This window comes from Pelobates fuscus, chromosome 3, assembly GCF_036172605.1.
Source record: "Pelobates fuscus isolate aPelFus1 chromosome 3, aPelFus1.pri, whole genome shotgun sequence".
NCBI classification, from domain to species: Eukaryota; Metazoa; Chordata; class Amphibia; order Anura; family Pelobatidae; genus Pelobates; species Pelobates fuscus.
The window spans coordinates 41,786,852-41,810,733 of record NC_086319.1 but is presented as its reverse complement, the minus strand read 5'-3'; the positions used below and the strand labels follow the sequence as shown (position 1 = coordinate 41,810,733).

At 37.9% G+C, this 23,882-nt stretch overlaps 1 protein-coding gene across 3 annotated transcripts in view; it reads left to right on the top strand.

Moving 5' to 3' along the window:
- TAFA2 (TAFA chemokine like family member 2) overlaps nt 1–22,273 on the top strand; it is a 282,041-nt gene extending 259,768 nt beyond the window's left edge. For all 3 annotated transcript variants that reach the window (XM_063445118.1, XM_063445117.1, XM_063445119.1), the window contains 3 exons: nt 10,358–10,510; nt 13,945–14,069; nt 20,525–22,273. In XM_063445118.1, coding sequence (XP_063301188.1) covers nt 10,358–10,510; nt 13,945–14,069; nt 20,525–20,536 — 290 coding nt within the window. In that variant the 3' untranslated portion in view covers nt 20,537–22,273. The remainder of the gene's footprint in view (nt 1–10,357; nt 10,511–13,944; nt 14,070–20,524) is intronic.
- The last annotated feature ends 1,609 nt before the right edge of the window (nt 22,274–23,882 follow it).

Here is a 23,882-nt window from a genome sequence, read left to right as displayed (position 1 = left end):
TAGGACAGCCTCTGGGGAGCTGGGATTTTTTTTGCCACGTTACTGTACGCTCATGCGCAATGCCTGTAGGCTCATGCGTCCTTTTGAGGAGGTGACAAACCTAGTCAGTCGCACCGAAGGCACCGAGGCGTCAGCGACATCATACCATTTGTTTTCTTCCTGGAGCGTGCCCTGCGAAGAGTGCTGGATCAGGCTGTAGATGAGCGTGAAGAGGAAGAGGAAGAGTTGTGGTCACCATCACCACCAGAAACAGCCTTATCAGCATCGCTTGCTGGACCTGCGGCAACGCTGGAAGAGGATTGTGAGGAAGAGGAGTTAGAGGAGGAATGTGGCTTTGAGGAGGAGGAGGAAGACCAACCACAACAGGCATCCCAGGGTGCTCGTTGTCACCTATCTAGTACCCGTGGTGTTGTACGTGGCTGGGGGGAAGAACATACCTTCATTGAGATCACTGAAGAGGAGGAACGGGAAATGAGTTGCTCGGCATCTAACCTTGTGCAAATGGGGTCTTTCATGCTGTTGTGCCTGTTGAGGGACCCTCGTATAAAAAGGCTGAAGGAGAATGACCTGTACTGGGTGTCCACGCTACTAGACCCCCGGTATAAGCAGAAAGTGGCTGAAATGTTACCAAATTACAACAAGTCGGAAAGGATGCAGCATTTGCAAAATAAATTAAAAAGTATGCTTTACACAGCGTATAAGGGTGATGTCACAGCACAATGGGAATCTTAACAGGGGAAGAGGTGAAAGTAATCCTCCTCCTCCCACGACCACGCCGGCAAGGACAGGACGCTTTAAAGACGTGTTGTTGATGGAGGACATGCAGAGCTTTTTAAGTCCTACGCATCGTCACAGCCCTTCGGAATCCACCCTCAGAGAATGACTCGACCGACAGGTAGCAGACTACCTCGCCTTAACTGCGGATATCGACACTCTGAGGAGCGATGAACCCCTTGACTACTGGGTGTGCAGGCTTGACCTGTGGCCTGAGCTATCCCAATTTGCGATAGAACTTCTGGCCTGCCCCGCTTCAAGTGTCCTGTCAGAAAAGACCTTCAGTGCAGCAGGAGGTATTGTCACTGAGAAGAGAAGTCGCCTAGGTCAAAAAAGTCTAGATTATCTAACCTTTATTAAGATGAATGAGGGATGAATGAGGGATGGAAATTTGACTAAAAAAGGCCTGATGAGATGAGCTGCCTCGGGCTAAAATGGTGACCCTATGTTGGAGGAACAGTCCCTATTCTGCTCTGTCAGTGTGTATCAGGGTCCCTGAGGACAGGTGTCAATCCATATCTGCCAAGTGACCCTTTGTAGGGGAAACAGTCCCTATTCTGCTCTGTGTCAGTGTGTATCAGGGTCTCTGAGGACAGGTGTCAATCCATATCTGCCAAGTGACCCTATGTAGGACAGTTCCTATTCTGCTCTGTGTCAGTGTGTATCAGGGTCTCTGAGGACAGGTGTCAATCCATATCTGCCATGTGACCCTATGTAGGAGGAACAGTCCCTATTCTGCTCTGTGTCAGTGTGTATCAGGGTCCCTGAGGTCAGGTGTCAATCCATATATGCCAAGTGACGCTATGTAGGGGGAACAGTCCCTATTCTGCTCTGTGTCAGTGTGTATCAGGGTCCCTGAGGATAGGTGTCAATCCATATCTGCCAAGTGACCCTATGTAGGGGGAACAGTCCCTATTCTGCTCTGTGTCAGTGTGTATCAGGGTCCCTGAGGACAGGTGTCAATCCATATCTGCCAAGTGACCCTATGTAGGAGGAACAGTCCCTATTCTGTTCTGTGTCAGTGTGTATCAGGGTCTCTGAGGACAGGTGTCAATCCATATCTGCCAAGTGACCCTATGTAGGGGGAACAGTCCCTATTCTGCTCTGTGTCAGTGTGTATCAGGGTCTCTGAGGACAGGTGTCAATCCATATATTTAAAGTGACCCTATGTAGGGGGAACAGTCCCTATTCTGCTCTGTGTCAGTGTGTATCAGGGTCTCTGAGGACAGGTGTCAATCCATATCTGCCAAGTGACCCTATGTAGGGGGAACAGTCCCTATTCTGCTCTGTGTCAGTGTGTATCAGGGTCTCTGAGGACAGGTGTCAATCCATATCTGCCAAGTGACCCTATGTAGGAGGAACAGTCCCTATTCTGCTCTGTGTCAGTGTGAATCAGGGTCCCTGAGGACAGGTGTCAATCCATATCTGCCAAGTGACCCTATGTAGGGGGAACAGTCCCTATTCTGCTCTGTGTCAGTGTGTATCAGGGTCTCTGAGGACAGGTGTCAATACATATCTGCCAAGTGACCCTATGTAGGGGGAACAGTCCCTATTCTGCTCTGTGTCAGTGTGTATCAGGGTCCCTGAGGACAGGTGTCAATCCATATCTGCCAAGTAACCCTATGTAGGGGGAACTGTCCCTATTCTGCTCTGTGTCAGTGTGTTTCAGGGTCCCTGAGGACAGGTGTCAATCCATATCTGCCAATTGACCCTATGTAGGGGGAACAGTCCCTATTCTGCTCTGTGTCAGTGTGTATCAGAGTTCCTTAGGATAGGTGTCAATCCATATCTGCCAAGTAACCCTATGTAGGGGGAACAGTCCCTATTCTACTCTGTGTCAGTGTGTATCAGGGTCCATGAGGACAGGTGTCAATCCATATCTGCCAAGTGACTCTATGTAGGGGGAACAGTCCCTATTCTGCTCTGTGTCAGTGTGTATCAGGTTCCCTGAGGATAGGTGTCAATCCATATCTGCAAAGTGACCCTATGTAGGGGGAACAGTCCCTATTCTGCTCTGTGTCAGTGTGTATCAGGGTCTCTGAGGACAGGTGTCAATCCATATGTCAAGGTGTCAATCCATATGTCAAGGTGTCAATGTGTCATATGTCAGGTGTCAATCCATATCCATTGTGATTTAGGAATGTTAGGTGATTTATGCCCTTTATGGATTAAAACCAGACTCTGCATCAACTGTGTAATTTTCCATGGGAGTTTTGCCATGGATCCCCCTCCGGCATGCCTAAGTCCAGGTGTTAGTCCCCTTGAAGCAACTTTTCCATCACTATTGTGGCCAGAAAGAGTCCCTGTGGGTTTTAAAATTCGCCTGCCCATTGAAGTCTATGGTGGTTCGCCGGTTCGCGAACGTTTGCGGAAGTTTGCGTTCGCCGTTCACGAACCGAAAATGTTATGTTCGCGACATCACTAGTTACGTGATGTCAGAACAACATGCTCATTCCTGATGCAACTCTGTAATAACTGCTGCATGACCGTAAATGAGGAACTCCGACAAATGAAGAATTGCACCTGGGGACAGCTCAAACATCCGTAGCAATATGCAAAAGAAACAATAGAATGTATATTTAATGCACTGCTCTTTTAAACAATATCTCTGCAACACGTTTTAAAATATGTAAAATTACTCATATTTGCCACATTCGAAGTTTTTTTTAATTGGTAGTGTGGCATTTGTTTGTTTCTACAGTATACGGGTTTTTAACACAGTACATGTCAATGGCAGCTTACGAAATAGCTTTTTTATGCTTATTAGTGCATGTTCTTTTGCTTAGTCTGTAAAATCAATACCTCTAGAGATGCAAACTAAACAGCCTATGCAAAGCATTAAATACTTAGCACAGGGAAACTATTTATCAACTCGCATTCCTTTCTTTGAGATTCTAAGAAAGTGAACAGAAATTTATGTTCAGTATATAGAACAGTTTATTAAAAATAAATCAAAAGGATTTCCTTCCCTATACACTTTTGGTGCATCTTGCATTAAAGGGGAACAAGCACTGATACTGATAGCTCTTCTTTCCTTCAGTGCAGTAAAACTAATAAAGTATTTACTGTGATTTAGAAAGCAGCGAAGGGAAATGTAAAAATGAAGAAAAAACGTGGATGTCCTCTCCTGTCTCAGACTGAAGCTGGGCTGGAAATCAAGAGACCATATCTGCAGTTGGTGTACAATCAGCATAATACTTGGAGATGTATTGGATATAGGCAGCACCCACATTACAAGGATAAAGAAATACTTTTTAATTAGAAAAAAAATAATAGAATGTCAAGGAATAAGAGAAAATGTAATATCACCATTCATTCAGTATCAATGACCAAGTTCGGTTTCTCCTTAAATTATATTGAGTTAACCTTGTATAAGGTTGGTTAATGAAGTGAGATGAGATGTAAATTCATTTCACCATGTATGCATCTCTGATTAGTAAAATAAACCAACTATAGGCACATGTTTGGGTGTACCTATGTTACCTTAAATACGAGAAATTAAATCTAATATGAAGACAGTTACCAGGGAACACGGATAGTTCCAAGGGACGGTATAAGAGATGAGCTTTGTATAAGATTCAATTGTTATAGCTTTTAAAATGACATGGTCATATTTTCCCCCATAATGTTTCACTTGGCACAACTGATAGGAAAAAGCATCTGCTCGTGCCATGTGTAACGTATTCCTCCTCACCTTGCGGAATTTGCGCCCAGCAGCCATGCGTCTGTGTGACTGACTCTTGCTGCATTTTAATGGATGCCGGCCGCTGCGGATCCACACCAAATTATACCCCCACGTCCACCCACGCTAAAGACGACGTCGGCGTGCGCGTGACATCACGCGGGAGACGCGCACGCACGTTTTGGGGTCAAAGCCCATTTTCGTCCAATCAGAAATGTAAAGCACTTATTTAAGCTCAAATTTACTTTTCCTCATTGCCCTCCCCCCGGTAATACGTTACCTTTTAGTCCTATGTGTGAGACAGTTCTACGTGCTGGATAAATTAGTAATCCTGACACCATGTACCTTGGATGTCTATGCCAACTTACACCTGTTTTGGCTAGAATGATAAAAAATGTTGTGACAACAAATCAATAGCCCAATGTATGGTCTAAGAAGGATGCTCTAAATTTACCTTAATATTTTAAATAATTGAAAAATAATAAATAACTGACCTGAATCATCTCTATTTATGTACTCATAAATACAAACTTTTAGACCCAAGAAGCCTGTGTATTATCAATGGTGTCAGAAGGGTTAGCTGACATTTGAAACATGCAGCCTCATCGTATCCCTATATAAATGAAGGATGCAAAATGAGTTAAATGATCTGTATATGAGGGGATGCACAGAAAGAGTGTGTACTGAGGTGTATTGTCAAGAAAATGGTTTAACAACCTTGAGGTGGTGCAGCCACAGAATCCTGTATAATAAACTGTTATGATTATGGTGCCTAGAATGTCCCCTTAAGTAGAAAAAAATTAATCTGAAGGACAGAACAAAACGCACTATAAAAAATAAAAAATAGTCACAATATTAGAAATATAACAGTCATTTAACAGGTCTGTTAAATCAGAAGGGTGGACTGTGTTTAAAAGTAATGAGAGCATATCGTAAATTGACAGAAATCATTAATAATCATCTGGTAATGTTAAAAATAAAATAAAAACACAGGAGTGTAAAACACTATTTAAAGGGACACTGTAGGCATTGGGTCTGCTTCATCTCATTAAACTGGTTATAGTGTCTGGATTCCCCTGTTACACTCAGTTAATTCAGTATTAAAGAATTTGTAATGCTTTTATGTTTTAATGCAATCTGAGAGTCCCCAGAAGCACATCCCCTCTGTGCTGCTTTGCCTAATGAGGAAGTATTAGCCTGAGCAGCAGTGGACATCTGTGATTGGCTGAGAGTGTCAACTGATGGTATGAATGGGTATGACTACAAGGAAGTGTGTGACCTCTGCCTTAGCATCACCTCCAGAGTGGGCCAGACTGTAGGTGGGAAGGGACACATATTTAGTGTTAACTTCCTCTAAATTGGTTTAACATTGAATGGGACTCCATGCACTATAAGCAGTTCAAAAATATGAAATATCCCTATAAGAGCTAAATTTGGGGTCTGGAAAAATAGTTTTGTTTTTTTGTTTTTTTATTACTTTAGACTGCATATGATTATTATCTTTACATTTGCATTTTTATAAATAAAATTGCTATTGAAAAAAATGTATATATTTTTTTTCTCCTTTATGTTTTGTGATATATATGGGAACATTCTACCTAAAGAAAAGTAAAAACCAGAGTATATTAATTTAAAGAAAAAGAATCCATACTTCGTACAGCGAGATTTCTAAAGTACTAAGAACAGTAGGTGAGCAAAGCACTTAACACAGCAGACACTTCCATTTAGAATAAAGTAATCAGTGGTAAAAATATATAAAAAAACATCTTGGTGGTCTAATGGCAGCATTCTGTACAAAATTTGTACATGTTTCTTTTTTCCCCTCAGTGCAATAAAAAAAAAATCTATTGTGAACAATTTTCTCCTGTTTAGAAATAATGACCATGTTAGAACGTATTGTGAATGTGTTGATTATGTATGATTAGATGTGCCAAACTAGGATTTTGGGTGGATTTGTGACCCTTTTTAGTGGTAATGTCCTTGCTAATCCATGGTGGCATTGCCCTATCACTGGTCCTTTTTATATATTACTTGTCTTCTAGTTGTTTGAACAGTTTGATGTAACATTCCAAATCTTTCTATTCTTACTTCAGGTAACCTTTGATGGAAAGTGAGTTGGAAAAAAAACTTAGTTTTTGGTCAGTTTAAAATGTCTGTTTGAAACAAACACATTCATTCTGTTAACTAATAGTTTAAGAAAGTATGTCCTGAAAATCACCCCGTTTAAACTCTTTTTATGGTGATTTTCTGTTAAATAATTCTATATATCACTTCAAAAAGTCAGCTTTTAAAGACTAGTCAATCAAAACTGAATAGCTTTTTCGGAAATTGTGCAAAAAATAAACTTGAAAAATTACTGTCTGTCTTCATGTCAGGATCGGGACAGGGATCCAACACGCAGAATACAAACAGGCGCTAGGTACGTATACCGGACCTTAGAATGGCCGGACTAACGTAAGGAGAAAGCAAAGAATGGTCAGAGACAAGCCGAGGTCAAGGGAACGAGAGAACAGGTAAGCGAGAGACGAGCCGAGGTCAAAGGACACGAGAGATAAGCAGGAACGAAAGAACAAGCCGAGTCAGAACCAAAGAGACAATAGTAATAAGAGCACTGAGTGACCAGACAAGCTAGAACCATGACAGGGCAATGAACCATTACACACATCCCTATTTTATACCTAGCTCTTTGATTGATGACTCTGCCCCTGCCGAGCCCTGATTCGTTGTTCGGAACTAGATTGACAGGTCAGGACGTGATTGTCGCCATGACGTCGGCTCCTGAGCGCCGCGTCATAAAAGGAAGCGGGGCTATCGCGGCCGGCGTGTAAACGGTTATGAGAGCTGTGAGGATTGGGTGAATCAGTCCCCCTGAGAGGACGGCTGTTAGAAAGTCTAACCTCCTCCGAGGTAGAGACTTCAGGTACCCTGACAGTACCCCCCCTTTTAGAAACGCCCACCGGGCGGAAGGAACCGGGGCGAGACGGAAAACGAGCATGAAATGCCCTGAGGAGACAAGGGGCATGCACATCTTCCCGGACCACCCAAGACCTTTCCTCAGGACCATAACGTTTCCAGTCAACAAGATATTGCACCCTCCCCCGAGAAACCCGAGAATCGAGAATGGACTTGACTTCATACTCCTCCTGACCCTCAACCTGGACAGAACGAGGGGAGGACACAGCGGAGGAAAATCTGTTACAAACCAAAGGTTTCAATAAGGAAACATGAAAGGAATTCGGGATGCGCAGGGCAGGCGGAAGAGCCAGACGATACGCAACCGGGTTAATACGAGACAGAACCCTGTAAGGACCTATGTAACGAGGAGCAAATTTCATGGAGGGAACCTTCAAGCGGATGTTTCTGGAACTCAGCCATACCCTATCACCCGGGGAAAAAAACGGAGCCACCCGTCTGCGTTTGTCAGCGTGTCGTTTGGACACCGTGGAATTATGAAGAAGAATACGTTGAGTCTGATCCCACAACTTCTTCAGATTGGCAACATGAACATCAACCGACGGTATCCCTTGGGAAGGGGAAACCGACGGAAGAACGGAAGGATGAAAGCCATAATTCATGAAGAAGGGGCTAGAACGAGTAGAATCGCAAACGAGATTGTTGTGCGCAAACTCCGCCCAAGGAATCAGACCGACCCAATCGTCCTGGTGTTCAGAAACAAAACAACGCAAAAATTGTTCAACCTTTTGGTTGGTGCGTTCGGCAGCTCCGTTGGACTGGGGATGATAGGCAGAAGAAAAATTCAATTTGATGCCCAATTGAGAACAGAAGGACCTCCAAAACCGGGAAACAAATTGGGACCCTCTATCAGAAACAATTTCAGAAGGAATACCATGTAAACGAAAAATCTCCCTCGTGAAAATCTCAGCCAACTCGGGAGAAGAGGGCAATTTATGGACATGGATCCAACACGCAGAATACAAACAGGCGCTAGGTACGTATACCGGACCTTAGAATGGCCGGACTAACGTAAGGAGAAAGCAAAGAATGGTCAGAGACAAGCCGAGGTCGAGGGAACGAGAGAACAGGTAAGCGAGAGACGAGCCGAGGTCAAAGGACACGAGAGATAAGCAGGAACGAAAGAACAAGCCAAGTCAGAACCAAAGAGACAATAGTAATAAGAGCACTGAGTGACCAGACAAGCTAGAACCACGACAGGGCAATGAACCATTACACACATCCCTATTTTATACCTAGCTCTTTGATTGATGACTCTGCTCCTGCCGAGTCCTGATTCGTTGTTCCGAACTAGATTGACATGGCCCGGAACGTGATTTCCGTCATGACGTCGGCTCCTGAGCGCCGCGTCATAAAAGGAAGCGGGGCTATCGCGGTGAATCAGTCCCCCTGAGAGGTAGAGACTTCAGGTACCCTGACACTTCAATATCCTCATTATCACAGAAGGCGGCTATATTGCTGTTTCCTCTTTGACTACTAACATATAATAGCTCAAGTAGTTATCCTTTCTCATTGCTAGAAAGGTTTTTATTTTTCAAACTGAGAAAATATTGGATCTTATTTATTCCTTTTCATCTCACTTCACATAAGATGGAGGCAGCTAATAAGCATCAGATAATAATAATTGTTATTATGATAATAATAATAATAATAATTCATTATTTTTATAGCGCTTTTCTGCTTTTCTCCCTGTGAGACTCAAAGCACTTTGCAAGTATACAAACTTAAAGACATAAAAGTTAGGTGTTTCTGAAGGTCAGCTGAGCGAACTGAATGACTTTTTTTTTTTAAAGTCTGTAAGGACAGTGCTTCTCTGATTGTGCATGGTAACGAGTTTCAGAAGGTAGGGGCAGCGTGGCTGAATGCCCTGGAACCTGAATCTGTCTTTATTCTTGGCACTGACAGGAGGGATTTTCTGGCCGACCGAACTGAATATGATGGAATGTAGGGTGTCAGGAGCTCTTTTAGGTACTGTGGCCCTTGATTGTTTAAGGCTTTGAAGATTAGCAGGCCAATTTTTAAAATATGCTCGCCATTTAATTGGAAGCCAATGCAGGGAGTGGAGAACAGGTGTTATGTGGCAGGAGCGGGTTTGATTGGTCAGTAGTCTGGCTGCTGCATTTTGTACAGTCTGAAGGCGATGGAGTTCCTTTTCCGGCAGGTCCAAGTAATGTACATTGCAGTAATCTAGCCGAGAGGATACAAATGCATGGATTAATGTTGGCATATCATCCGGTGGAATTAAATGTTGTATCCTGGCTATGCTTTTCAAATGAAAGTATGCAGATTTTATTACGGAGGAAATCTGCTGTTTATATGATAGTCCAGGGTCAATCAGCACTCCGAGGTTTCGTACCTTTGATGAGCTGATGAGTTCAGAGCCTCCAAGCTCCAGGCCAGTTGGGTGATCATTGGATATTTTTGTTGCCTGGGGTCCCCTCACAAAGAGTAACTCTGTTTTGTCCGGATTCACTCTCTTGGTGATCTACCAGTGAGGAAAGATTTCAACCAGTTAAGGACTGTGCCTCCTAGACCACAGATGTGCTGCAAATGCTCTATTAAAATCATATGGTCAATGGTGTCAAATGCAGGATTAGGATGGAGCAATCACCTTTGTCTTTCACCGTAAGGAGATCAAGTAACAAGAGTAAATTAAACCACATTTCACTGTATATTGAGGGTTTTAACAGGATCCAACCGACAAATTACTTTGTCTGCAATAATTTCTTCTTAAAGATTTTTTAATCCTGCTAAAGTCTAATTCTGTGATTTAATTGCTATAATTTTATGATGAATACAATCTTTTTTTTGTGACAAATGTTTTAAAACCTTAAGTGAAAGTTATATTTGATCAGCACTGCGGAATATGTTGGCACTTTACAAATGATAATAATAAACAAAATAAACAAATGTATTTTTCCTTAACAGGACAGCATGTTAGAACTGGAACATGTGAAGTTGTGGCTATCCACAGATGTTGTAATAAGAACAAGATAGAAGAAAGATCTCAAACTGTCAAGTGCTCATGTTTTCCAGGGCAAGTAGCTGGGACCACAAGGGCCCATCCTTCCTGTGTCGATGGTATGTGTTTCTGCCATACTGTTTATATACAATTGGCCATGTCTAAAGGGTAGAAGGAATGCATTTTATTTATCAGTATCCAGTGAATTTTAAATGTATACACTGAATAGCCACAGCTTTTAAACCACTGACAGGTGAAGTGTATAACTTTGATTATATTGTTACAATGGCACCTGTCTCGAGTTGGGATATATAGGGAAGAAAGTGAACAGTCGGGTCTTAAATTTTCTGTGTTGAAGCAGAAAAATGGGCAAGTGAGTGACTTTGACAATGGCCAAGTAGTGATGGCTAGACAACTTGGTCAGAGCATCTCCATAACGGCAAGTCTTGTGGGGTGTTCCCAGTATGCAGTGTTTAAACCTACCAAACAGAAGGAAGGAGAACCTGTGAACTGGTATCATGGTCATTGGCACCAAAGATTATTGATACACATGGGGAGCAAAGATCTGATAACAAAAAAGAGCTACTATTGCTCAAATTGCTGAAAATGTAATGCTATGCCATGATAGAAAGATTTAAGAACACACAGTGCATCCCATTTTGTGCCGTATAGGGCTATATAGCCATAGACCAGAGTGCTCATCATGACCCCTGTCCACTGCCAAAAGTGATTTCAATGTTCTGCTGAGAAACCTTGGATCCTAGAATTCATGTGGGTGTCACCTTGACACTTACCACCTTCCTAGAGCTTGTTGCAGATCATGTACATCTCTTAATGGCAATTGTGTTACCTGACGGGACCCTGACATTGTGTCACCTGAATGTACCCTGACAAACTGCAAAATTGTTCTGGTTGAGGAATGGTTTGAGGAGCATGACAAAGAGTTCAAGGTGTTACCTCCAATTTCCCCAGATCTCAATCTGATTGAGCATCTGTGGGATGTGTCCTACCTCGCAACTTGCAGAACACAAAGGATCTGCTACTAATATCTTGGTGGTGGATACCACAGGATACCGTCAGAGATTTTGTGAAGTCCATGCCTTGATGCATCAGAGCTGTTTTCACAGCACAAGGGTGACCTACATGATATTAGGCAAGTGGTTTTAATGCTGTGGCTGATCAGTATATATATACTGTATATATCCTTAGACACTCAATGCTATATTATGCTTTAATCTACTTTTGAGGCTTTAAAAGTTAGTTTCTATGGATTTTAATCCTTGATGTTTATCCATTAATAGCTATGTTGCAGCTATTCAATAAAGGAAATCAGTAAAAGTCATATAGAGGTTGAAAAATCCTATGTAGTTAATAGTTTTTTACGTAGATGTGGTGTTCTAATCGCATATGTTGATTATTTGGATGCTGAAACGTCAATGCTTTCATAAGAATAATGCTGTATATAATGATGCAGCAAAGATAAAGCTTGGGGGATTTAGAGTAAGGTTATGATTAGGGGGAAATTCTAGGTTTTATTATTATGGTACTTAATATCAATTTAGGGATGTAATTGGGTATTTAGTATAAGGGTTAGAGTTAAGGTGGATTATAATTAGAGGTAATGTCCTTCAATGTTTTATAGACTATAACTTCCATACTTCTTAGCCAGGAGAACATCAAAGTCCATCAACATTAAGCACCCCACACCTACAGTAAGCACTTCTAACCATAACTATCACTAAACCGTCTTAATGCCGTATGTTGCTTTAATATGTATCATTACTGCACCTGGTACAGTGGTCTACTTGGTGCTGTAATGATGACTGCCATTATAAATAAAATAAAAACAAGTCAACATTTTTAATAAGGCAACATTTTTTATGTTACCATTTGCAATTATACATTTTTAAAGTGAATCTTTAAATAGTCACCATGCTATCGTTATGGCAATTTTTAACAGAGCCAAATGGTGTGGGGTTTCCAGTTATATAATAATAGTAGTAGTAATAATAATAATAAAAATAATAATGCACTCTCCTTACTTGAACATATGCACTCTCATTAGTCCTCACAATCCCTACTAATCTGGCAGGCATGGCAGTAGCTTCATCCGTATCCCACATCATGCTATCATATGGTGATTGGAGTGGACGACCATACAGATAATACCCATATTCCTACCCACTATTAGAGGATGGGTGTAGGCTAATAATTATTAAAGTGTGAAGGGTGCCTAGAGCACCTCAATTATTCAGCATTGAGGGTAGGGCTCACCCCATTCACTCAGACCATGAAAATAAGTTAAATGAGGGTCTCTTTGGTAGTGAGATTTCTGAAGCTAATTTTTCCCTATCCCCAAAACTATAGGATGGGGAACACAGCTGAAGTACAAAGTGCCCGCTGCCTGTCATTAATAATATCTATACTGCCTCACTTTAAACATATTGTGCTGGAAAGTGTCCAAGCTCATATTGTACTTATAAAGAAAATGATTGCTTCTCCTACACTCAATGCTAGAGATTATTACATGCCAGGATTGCAAGTCGGTCTTATTAAAGGGATTCTAAACCTGTTATCCTGGCACTGTAGAATCCTAGAGTGCACCCCTCCCTTGTGGTCAACCCCTTCAGCCACTTACCTGAATCCAACGCCGATGTCCCTGTGTGCTGGGTCAGGCTTCGCCCATGCTCCTGAGGTCTGCTCCGCTGATCTCGGCAGGGGAGACCTAATGTGCATGGCCACACTCGCTTTAGGATTTCCACATAGGAAAACATTATTCAATGCTTTTCTATGGGGAAACTCTGACGCTGGGGGTCCTCATGCTTAGCGTAAGGACGTCCAGCATCAGATAACGGACCAAAGGTCCGTTTCAATTCCAGAAGTCCCTCTAATGGCTATATGGTAGACAGCCACTAGAGGAGGAGTTAACCCTGCAAGGTTTCTCATAAACTACAATAATTACTATTGCAGGGTTATGGGACATGGGACATTGCACCCAGACCACTTCAACGAGCTGAAGTGGTCTTGGTGCCTACAGTGTCCCTTTAATTACTTTGGCTGTGTTTGTGTTTGACATACAGACGTTATTTGCAATCAGTTCTAAAAGCAAAGCATTCTGGGACATATTACAGAGAACAATATGTAAGGCACTTGCATTCTCAAATCTTCTGGGTACCGGCAGTTTGAAGTGAAGTGTTATTATGCTGTGTATTACAGTGTCCCTTAAAAAAATTCCCCAAAATCCTTATTGTTTCGTAGTGATGCTAAGAAATCCTTAGTAGGTTTACTTTTTGATGGTCACATGCAATAGTTTTCTCATGCCTAATAAATAAACCAATATGGATGTTACACATTTAAGTCACATTTAATAGCTTCTTTAACTCACATTGAAAATCACCTGTTTGAGACTCAGTTCAAAGCCAAACCAAAAGCATAGTTGTTGCAGCAGATTAAGTGTGTGAACTGTATTATTATCTTTTTTTAAATAGATCTACTTAGACTAATGTTCCTGACAATAGTAATTATGGTGATAATAATCTATAATTATGTTTAGCATCTATAGTGGAACAGAAGTGGTGGTGTCAGATGCAGCCGTGTCTTGATGGAGAAGAATGCAAAGTTCTTCCAGATCAGAAAGGTTGGAGTTGTGCCTCAGGGAACAAAGTGAAAACAACAAAGGTACATTGTTAAAAACTGGACAATATAATAATAATAATTGGTATGAACTAGATAGTTAAGGAGTAAACTATAGTCAACATTAGTACGTCGGTGCTTGGAAGAACAGAATATGCTGTTGAACTACAAAACTAAGATTATGAGTTAAGATTTAAAGGGAATCTTTTGGCACACAAACTACTTCATCTCAATCAGGGTTTTCACTAGAGCAGGGGTAGACAACCTTCGGCACTCCAGATGCTTTGAACTACACCTCCCATGATGCTTTGCCAGCATTATGGCTGTACAAGCATTGTGGGATATACAGTCCACAACATTTGGAGTGCCGAAGGTTGCCTACCCCTGTACTAGAGTAAGAATATCATGGGATTTAAAAGTTAATTTTCAAATGCAAGGGGAAAATAGCCATACTGGAAAAATTCTCTATGCCAGCTGTGCTGTCCGTTTGGCTGCTCTGACCTTACATTTTAAATTCACTTTGTATTCACTCTGAATGCACCTTTTAGCAGATGACTTTAACCCCTTAAGGACCAAACCTTTGGAATAAAAGGGAATCATGACATGTCACACATGTCATGTGTCCTTAAGGGGTTAAATGAAGTTGAGTTAAACTCGGCTATTCGATCAGATTATTCATATGGTCTCATAGAGACCATTTTATTAGCTCAGCACAGGGTTTTTCCGTGCATGCGCACTAGCATCCCAATGTTTTCTTATGGGAAGTCACAGAGACGGGGCCGACCACATAGAGATAACTACAATTTTTCCTTCACATGGTGTGTGAAAGGGGTGGAGGGGAAGGGGTGGGGGCAGTACCCTAACCAGTGAGCATTTGGTTTATATATAGTATGTATTCCTAGTAATGATGGTAGAATGGTTTTCTTGCAGGTAAAAGGTAGAATTTGTTAAAAATGAAGAGGTACAATATTATGCAGATAGCATACAAGCAACAAATGGTATTGAAACTGCTTTTTATATCATAAAACAACATATTTTTACATATATAATCTCCTTCATGTAGTGGCACTGTACATTTTCCCTGCTACCTCTGAAAGTGCTATACATGGTGTAGGAAGACCGCCTAAATCACACCTGCCTTTCACTTTAGCTATGGTTTTAGTAAGCCAGTCAGTTATGACCTGAGGTTACAGGATTCCTGACGCATGTTTGATATCAGGTGAAACTGTAACAAAAATATAAAGCAAAATTAGGTGATCCATGATAGGATTCCAATGTTTGAATTGCAAATACAAGCTGTAGCTTGGTAACTTGGCACAGAGCAGCCATCTTGGAACTGAGTTGGCCACACCCTCAAGTTGCCATAAGCAATTTCAAACTATCTATTAAATAGTTGATTATCATAAAATTCTGCAATTTTATACATTAGGAGAATTAAGATGACTTGAATCAATCCTAAAAGTACTGCATACAATTCTCTGACAAGCAGCTCTACTTTTTAAAGTTGAAAGTCAGACAATAACAAAATATAAAAACGATCTGGTAGTAATATTTTCTGAACAGTTAAAAAAAAATAAAGAATGCTAATTTGGGATTGAATAGCCGCAGGGATTCACTGATAGAGACACCAGAGAAATAAAATAGCTGTAAGGAAACCTGTTGTCTATATCCCAAGAGTGACACTTTTCTAGCAGTTGATTCAGCAATAGCATGTATTTCATTAATAGGAGTTAACCAATAATTTACTGGGGACCTCACAGATGTGTATATCCACTGAGTACATTGTATTCTCCTATTGACAATGGCAATTTTGTACAGAATAATTTTATGATAAGAATAAAATTTCTAGTAAGAAACATCATCATATAACCACACAAAAAAAATGCATGAATTTGTTGTATAGTCACGTAAACAAAAACAATGATCTGAATTTTTGTATCTTTACGATATCACATATTGCAGGCAAGAGGGTTATGCAAATAAAAAAACAAAACAAAAACAGAAATAACCTAACTACAAATGTAAGAATAGAATAGTAAAATATTATTTTTTGTGAAGTTTATAAAATATTTTACCTTTCTGCTTAGATGGCCCTGAATATGTGTATTAGCTCTATATTTATTTATTCATAAAATATTTTATGAGGAAGGATACATTGAGATTTCTCTAATTTTCAAGTATGTCCTGGCTCCACAAAACATTGCATTGATACATTAGGGTACAATAGAATACAAAAACAATAGTAATACACAATATATACAAAATGTAACATAGAACAGGTAGGAAATATATAATCAACCATATATTATAACTATATATTAATGCACCTTGAATTTGCATGCCACAGTAACTGTATTATAACTTGTAAAAAGCATGTTTGCTAGAATTTATTGATATAGTTAAACAATATGATATCACTGTTTAGCCACAATTTCTAAAAATAAAATCTCATGTTGCAATTAATTGTTTATCTCTTTGGTATTACTAGGGTTGATAAATTAGGGAACTCATATTAGCATTGTTTAGTGATCGTATCACATATGCAAAATAAATAAAATTATAAAGTATGTTCTATGAAAAGACAACAAAATAATTTAAAAATAAATAAATAGAAGGCTTGCATTTACTTATGCTACACAATTGTTTCAAAGCATATTTTCAAGCAAATGAAGCAGTAAAACATGCTAAAAATCAATCATGTTTATATAAATAAAATTTGCTATAAAATAAAAAAACTTATACAAAAAGGATATAAACAAAAAACTGAAAATATATATAAATAAAATTTCTCAGGCTTGAGCAACTATCTCCCACATATACCACAGAGATTTGATTCAACAGGTAAAATGACTAAGATAAGCCAAAAGCTTTTATTGCTGGGAATACTGAGAATCCCAGCCATACTGACTTTTAAAAACATCGTGATTTCAGCAGCAGGCCTGTCACCAGATAATGTGACTCTAGGGTACCATGATTGCACCCTTGTGTATGCTGACACACATTACTGCCATACGTTTATTGAGCCTTCTGTTATCAGCTTGTGAGACCTAAATATTAACCACATGGCAGTTCTGGAAATATATGCAATCAATTATTTTGCACAATTCAGTATTGTACATCATCACAAATAACGACAGACTAAACATACGAGTATTATATACACGTATATACCTATTTACATATGTATCAATGTACTGTATATGTGTGTGTTTGTGTGTGTGTGTGTGATTGTGTGTATCTATGCACATCTATTGCTGCAGTTGGTGCTACAGGAATATAATATAGAGAAATAAATTGACATATTGTATCACATGATTTATATACATTTTGTTCTTGATAATTAATAATATGAAGAAACCCTGTTTGAACGTTTTATTACACACGTTTTGCCGCTGCACATTTTTTTTAGATTTGGAGAAATAACAGTGCTCTTTTACAGTTAGCTTTTTCCATTTACAATTTCAGTTATGTAGCACCAACATATTCCGCAACGCTGTACAATAGGTCAACAAAACAAACATTTAATTTTAACAAAACATGTATGACGTATATGGACAGTAGATGTAGAGGGTTAACTGTTAATGAAATCACTGTCAACATGGAAACAAAAAATATATAACAATAACACCAACCACTGCACTTTGAATGCAGTTCCAATCAAACTCCTAAGTCTCTCTCAACCTTTTGCCCCTCATTTCTTACTTTAAACCCACCCACCCTAACATAAGTCCATTTAAATCAACCAATGCATTGTAAACTGGCACAATTTTTTAGCTGTTTTACAGTAATTTAATGAGGCTGCATACATAAGACTGTGACATAATTATTATGATACTCCACTTTTTAACAACCTTTTTAAGTTCACTTTTCCAGTTTGAGTAACTTACAGTAGCACATATTACAATTGCTACAGTATTATCTACAGGTAAATACTTTTAGAGGAACATTGACATTTGGCATAATTTCTTACCAAAACACAATAAATTTCACTCTAAATTATTATTAAAAACAAACATCAACTATATGTAAAATATATATTTTTTCGTAAATAAATAATGAGGTTCGATAATTTACATCTTTGACATTAACACTTAAATATCAATCTTAATTAACCATATGTATGTTATTCAATCAATAGTGCTATTATTAAAATAAAAATAATAATAAAAAAGCGTATATATATATTGTGCCACACTTAATATATATTCTTCCAAGATTGAGTTAAAGCAGATTTTAAATCTCCAAGGTTCACAATATAATTGTTCTGCAATTATCTAATGGTGTAATAAGCATTACATCTCCTGGGAGTTCATGTTCATTGAAAATAATTCATGTTAGAAAGCAGTAAGTGAAGGGTGCAGAAGAATAATTTGTAATAAACATTTATTTTTCAAAATATATTATGCCATCTTAATTTAGTTAGCATTTCTGTTGGCAGAATATGATTAAAGAAATGAAACAGTAATGGGGTTGGTATTCAAATATAAAAAAAAAACCCACTATATTGTTAATATATCAATATTTAGCAAAATTCATAAATATATGCCTTAAGATGATTAAAGGGCAATTGTCATAACATTTTGACTTCTAATTTTTAATCGTGTATTACATTTGATGAAATTTAATTATTTAATTTTAAATTGATTTTTTGTTTTGTGAAAAGTACAATTGTTATCTGCCTAAGCAGCCATGTTGGTTCAGACCTGACTGGTATATCACCAACTTCTGCTCAACCTAACTTGCCTACTGCTGAAATTGCTCTGTGTGAAACTGTAGCAGCAAGCAAGTTAGGTTGAGCAGCACTTGTTTAGAAAACTGTGGAGTCTGAATCAATATGGCTGCTCAGCCAGATAAAAAATGTACACATTATGTAGAAAAATCACTACTATAGGCATTAAAACAACTTTAGCTTGTGTTTTTGTTCTGTTTATGCAAACACAGTCACACCTCTCCTGGGTGTGACTCACACAGCCTGCATGAAAACGTTTTCTTTTTCAATCAGATGATACCTTGCTTTAGATGTTTTTCTCTCCTACTCTGTAAATTAAACTTTAATCACACACATGAGACTCCTGCAGGGTCTAGAAGACTTTTAACAGCATGCGATAAGACATTCTAAATTACACAGACGGTGCAAAAAAGGAAGTATAAACTTTAGATCTCTCTTTACAGGAAGTGTTTAGGAATGCTCTGTAAGTCAGCAATGTGTGACTCGGGCAGTACAAACGAAGTGATTTAACTTCTACTTGGCAGAAATTGAGAAGTAAGACTGCAAGGACATGTATACACCAACACTGCTTCATTAAGCTAAAATTGTTTTGGTGCCCATTAAGTTTTATTAAATGCAGGAAACTTTTAAAAATGAAAAGTCAAACTTTGATGACAGTACTATATCTGTAAACTATCATCAAACATATTATTCTAATGCTGTGAGCTTATCATCAACAAGGATTTCTTGCAGAGATAATACACAAACCTGTCAATACATCTGGGATAATCCTGCTGTATATTAATTTGACATAATGTTTAGACAATGAAATGTGATTGAAATACATTGTATTTTAGATTTAAAAAGATATGTTCTAAAATAGTTGAAACACATCTATTGAACTTGGGTATACGAGTAACTATTCTATAATTGTCTTCTTCTGGATGTATACCAAAGAGAATAAGAGAAGAATATGCAGTCTATGTCATTCTAGAAACAAAAGTTATTCCATAAAACAAATAAGAGAACATATGAGATGCATGAAAAAAATATTAGAATTTAACCAAATGCAATATGAACAAATGCCACCTGTGGATCCTCAGATTCAGTCCATTCTAAAGCCAGACTGAAAAAAATAAAAAGGTGCAAAAATTGAGCAGAACTAAAAAGTATAACTAAACAAACTGTGCAAAAAAAATAAAAAAGTTTAGCTTTAATGCTAATGTTATCTGTTACAGAGGAATACTTTTAAGGGAAGTTAATATAATGTATTAAATTGGGGGAACAATTTTAGAGCAACTTCACATTTCGGCTCTTCCATGGTTATCCAAGGCCAGATTTATATAAATTTCAAGTTGAAATTCTGGATTTTTGGATGAATTGTGAAGCTGCGTTAAGATTTTCAAGAATAGTATATTTAGTAAAAATCTTCTAAAATTGTGTTTTAAAATTGTATTTATTATATTGTGTTGTATTTTGTATTAAATTGAAGAAACACTGCTTTTTCTCTGAAAAGCTGTCAGGGACAGGCTATAGTGGTTCTGGTGACTATAATGTCCCTTTAATATTAAAATGTACAAGTGGATTACATATCTTTACTGTTATTGCTGTAGAACACTGCTTTTATTTGACATATAGCAAATCTAAACAATACTTCAGAACTGTTTTAGCAGTCAAAACTTTAAACAGCAGGAGAGAAGCATTATCTTGCAAAATCGAGAATCTTTTGAATGGACCTGTTTGTTTGTTTTTCTCTTGATGTTATTTAAAAAAACTATTTTTTATTTTGCAGGTTACGCGGTAGCTGTAGGAAGAAAAGAAAAAGCTCAAAGCTGAGTAAATTTAACTAAGGAAATGCAAAGGCAATCTTTAAACAAATCACAATGCAAAACTTTCTTTGCAGACTGACTATTGGAATGCCAGGATTTCTGGGCATACCACTGAGAGCACAATTGTCCCCAACTCATAAACAGTACTGTGAGAATTTAAACCATTGCCTGCATGACAAAACAAAAGAAAATGTGAAAATAGAGAAGGAAAACAGCATCCAGTCCACGTTTTCAGTAAACAAAAATGTTTCCGTACTGAAGAAATTCTAGTCAACTACAGTTCCGGAGAGATTTTTTCATGCATTACAAAACCGTTAAAAACTTTCGTTATCACATGCCCCACTTGGTTCATAAGTGGTAAAATTAATTAAATTAAACATTATTCACTGAAATGTTATGTATTTAGCTACGTTATTTTTTCAACACGTCTGTTAACATTCTATCAAACATGGTTGATATCTAAATATGCATTCAACAATCAAACGTATGGGAGCCGTTATCATGATTCTAGACATTGTCTGATGATCTTTCTTTTTTAGCAAATCAGCATATCTCATATCATTAAATATCTGATGTCTGTAACATCCATTAAATGCTATATAGTTAACAACTGTAGCATTTTATCTCACTGGCCAAAATCAGTCCATTTTGGAACATGAACACCTGCAGGCATTAAAATTCTGACAGTGAATTGTGGTTATAGAACAATTTTTTATGCTTTTGTGCTATGAAAATTCCAAATGTGTGGATGGCAATATAAATTTTTTAGTTACACGACCGAGTTACCTTGTATTTTTTTTTAGCTCATGTTTATGCTTCAACTAATAGTATTTTATTCATGCCTGCATTAACTGTTAATTCCATCATTTATAATTTAGCTGTTTGTAACTGTTTATTAAAATATCATGCATAGCCTACATAATGCCTTAACCATTTGATGATAATCTGCAGTCAACTAATGCAGAGTTGGCCAAATGGTAGATCCCATACTATTGGAGAATTAGAAATCATGATGCTCCTGGGGTTTGTAATTCGGGGGAACCTTTTGATCACACCTGCTATAATGAGTGAACAATGGACTCGGCTTCTACAATTTTATATTTGAAATAAAAAAACAATTGCATCAAAATACTGATCCATTACAATCCAAAAATTTCATGAAATTTGAAACTTAAAATATTAAGACCAAGCTTTTTGGATAACACAGAATTAAAAATCGTTAATTTAATATAACAAAAAAATGGAAAGTACCAAACTAGCTAGCTTTAGATAAAATATTGTAAAAAAGACAATGTTGTAAACTAGACGTCTAGATTAAGACAAAGAACACTTTTTTCCTGAAAACTCAGTGACATAAAATCGAAATCTAAATTGGGTTGCATGATAAAAGAATACCACAAAGTACTTTTGTAAGCTACAATGCGTAAGGCTGATTTCAGATCAAGACAATTTAATTAACCTTACTCTATTATGCACAAGATAGGTTAAAATGGGTAATTGTTAGAAATAAATTGAAAATGTATATTTTGTCATTAAGCTGCTAAGTAATCAAAAAGTTAATGTTTCTAAGCACAGATATTATTACCGCTTACACTTTAGGAGGGGTTAATGGTTTAGTAAATTTATTCAGTAGTTATGTTTTCAATTGTTACCATATGGATGTGTGTTTGTTTGAGAGATCTTGTAATTTCATTAATACGATATTTATAAAACGTTCGGGAAGAAAATGCATACATTTGTTGATTAATATAATTTTATCTTTTAATTGATTAAAGTATGTGTTATGCTTTACAAAGCTTGCAATATTTTGTCTTATTTTTAATTGTAAAGAAAATGAAGATTTACTGCAAATAAGAAGACAATCTGGGTATAGCATGGATTTGATTCATTGACATTCTAGTAAAGAAAACTCAGCCTGTCTGCCCTTGTAGGTGATATCACGGATTTTGTAACTGTAATAAAATTTTGATATAGAAGGAAGAATCTGTTCTACTCTAATCTAAATTCTGACATCTTATTTCACTGTGTTTTATTGCTGAGAGCCAACATAAATGTTATTGTTACCTTCAATTTCTTTTGAAAAACAGCCATTGTTGTATTATTTTCTTAAAATTAATATTTCTCAGAAAGGTATAAATTGCATTATAGAATAAGCTCAATTGTTAATGTTGTTGTGTTCTCTTTTTTTCCAAGCTGATATCATTTTAATGCGTATCAATTTATAAACTCAATGAGAGTACTGGCAATGGAGAAGAAATAGACCTTTTTAGGAATTTGTATAACCAGCCAATATTTGCTTAAATGTATTTATAATGCATATTTTCAATGGCCATTTGTGGTTATTTTGCTTAAGCTATATTAATGTGTAAGACAGTATCTTGAATCACAATTTTGAAAAAGAGTAGATCGTTGTATCCAAGGCTGCCATCAGGACCATTCTGTGGGGCCAGTTATGCACGTACATACAAACTCACATACACAATCACAGACCTATGCACACACAGATACATTCTTCAAGACACACATTCACAACTAGACATATGCCTTCCCAAACAAACACAGGGGCACTCATGCACAGACACACACTGCCAGATACACACAAATTCACCCACAGATTTATACTGCTAGACACAAGATTCTTAGATGTACAATAAGCTCACTGAGATACATGCACACATAAATAAACTCAGACATACACAATTCTATATTTTAACTTTGTTTGCTTACTTCTATGCTGCAAGAAGGTGACTTCCCGGGGTCCAGTGGAAGTATCTATAGCTGTCTCCAAACTCCTGTGTGTCTCTGTGGTTTGTGATTAAGTAATTTATTTTTTTCAAGTACAGAGAGGCTCTGTATGGGAAGAGTCTGTTCAGAGCCCAAGCTAAAGCTTCTGCTAAATGTGGTCTCCACGACAAGATATGTCTATTTGCTCAATTGGAACACTTAGTATTAAAGGGCCACATGTAAACCCCAATGCTGGACCTGGCTTCTGAATGCACTATGGGCTTTTATGACCCAATGAAAGCCCTGCATTTACCTCTTGTTGTATAAATTTCCCTTTCCTTCCTTGGTTCTCTGCATTATGGGTTAGGAAGAATTATTGGGGAGTACATAACACTCTATTGCTATCAGTCAATAATGTGACAGAGCCAAATAGTGACATAAAAGATTATAGGTCTGTGATAAAGAAAACACAGATATCCATACCTTTTGATTTGGACAACTAAGAATTAGCCATTTGGAGGGATGTGGTTTGATTAAAAAAGTGACTCCAATAATGAACTGGAACAATTGTATGCTAAATGATTCTACTAATGCCAA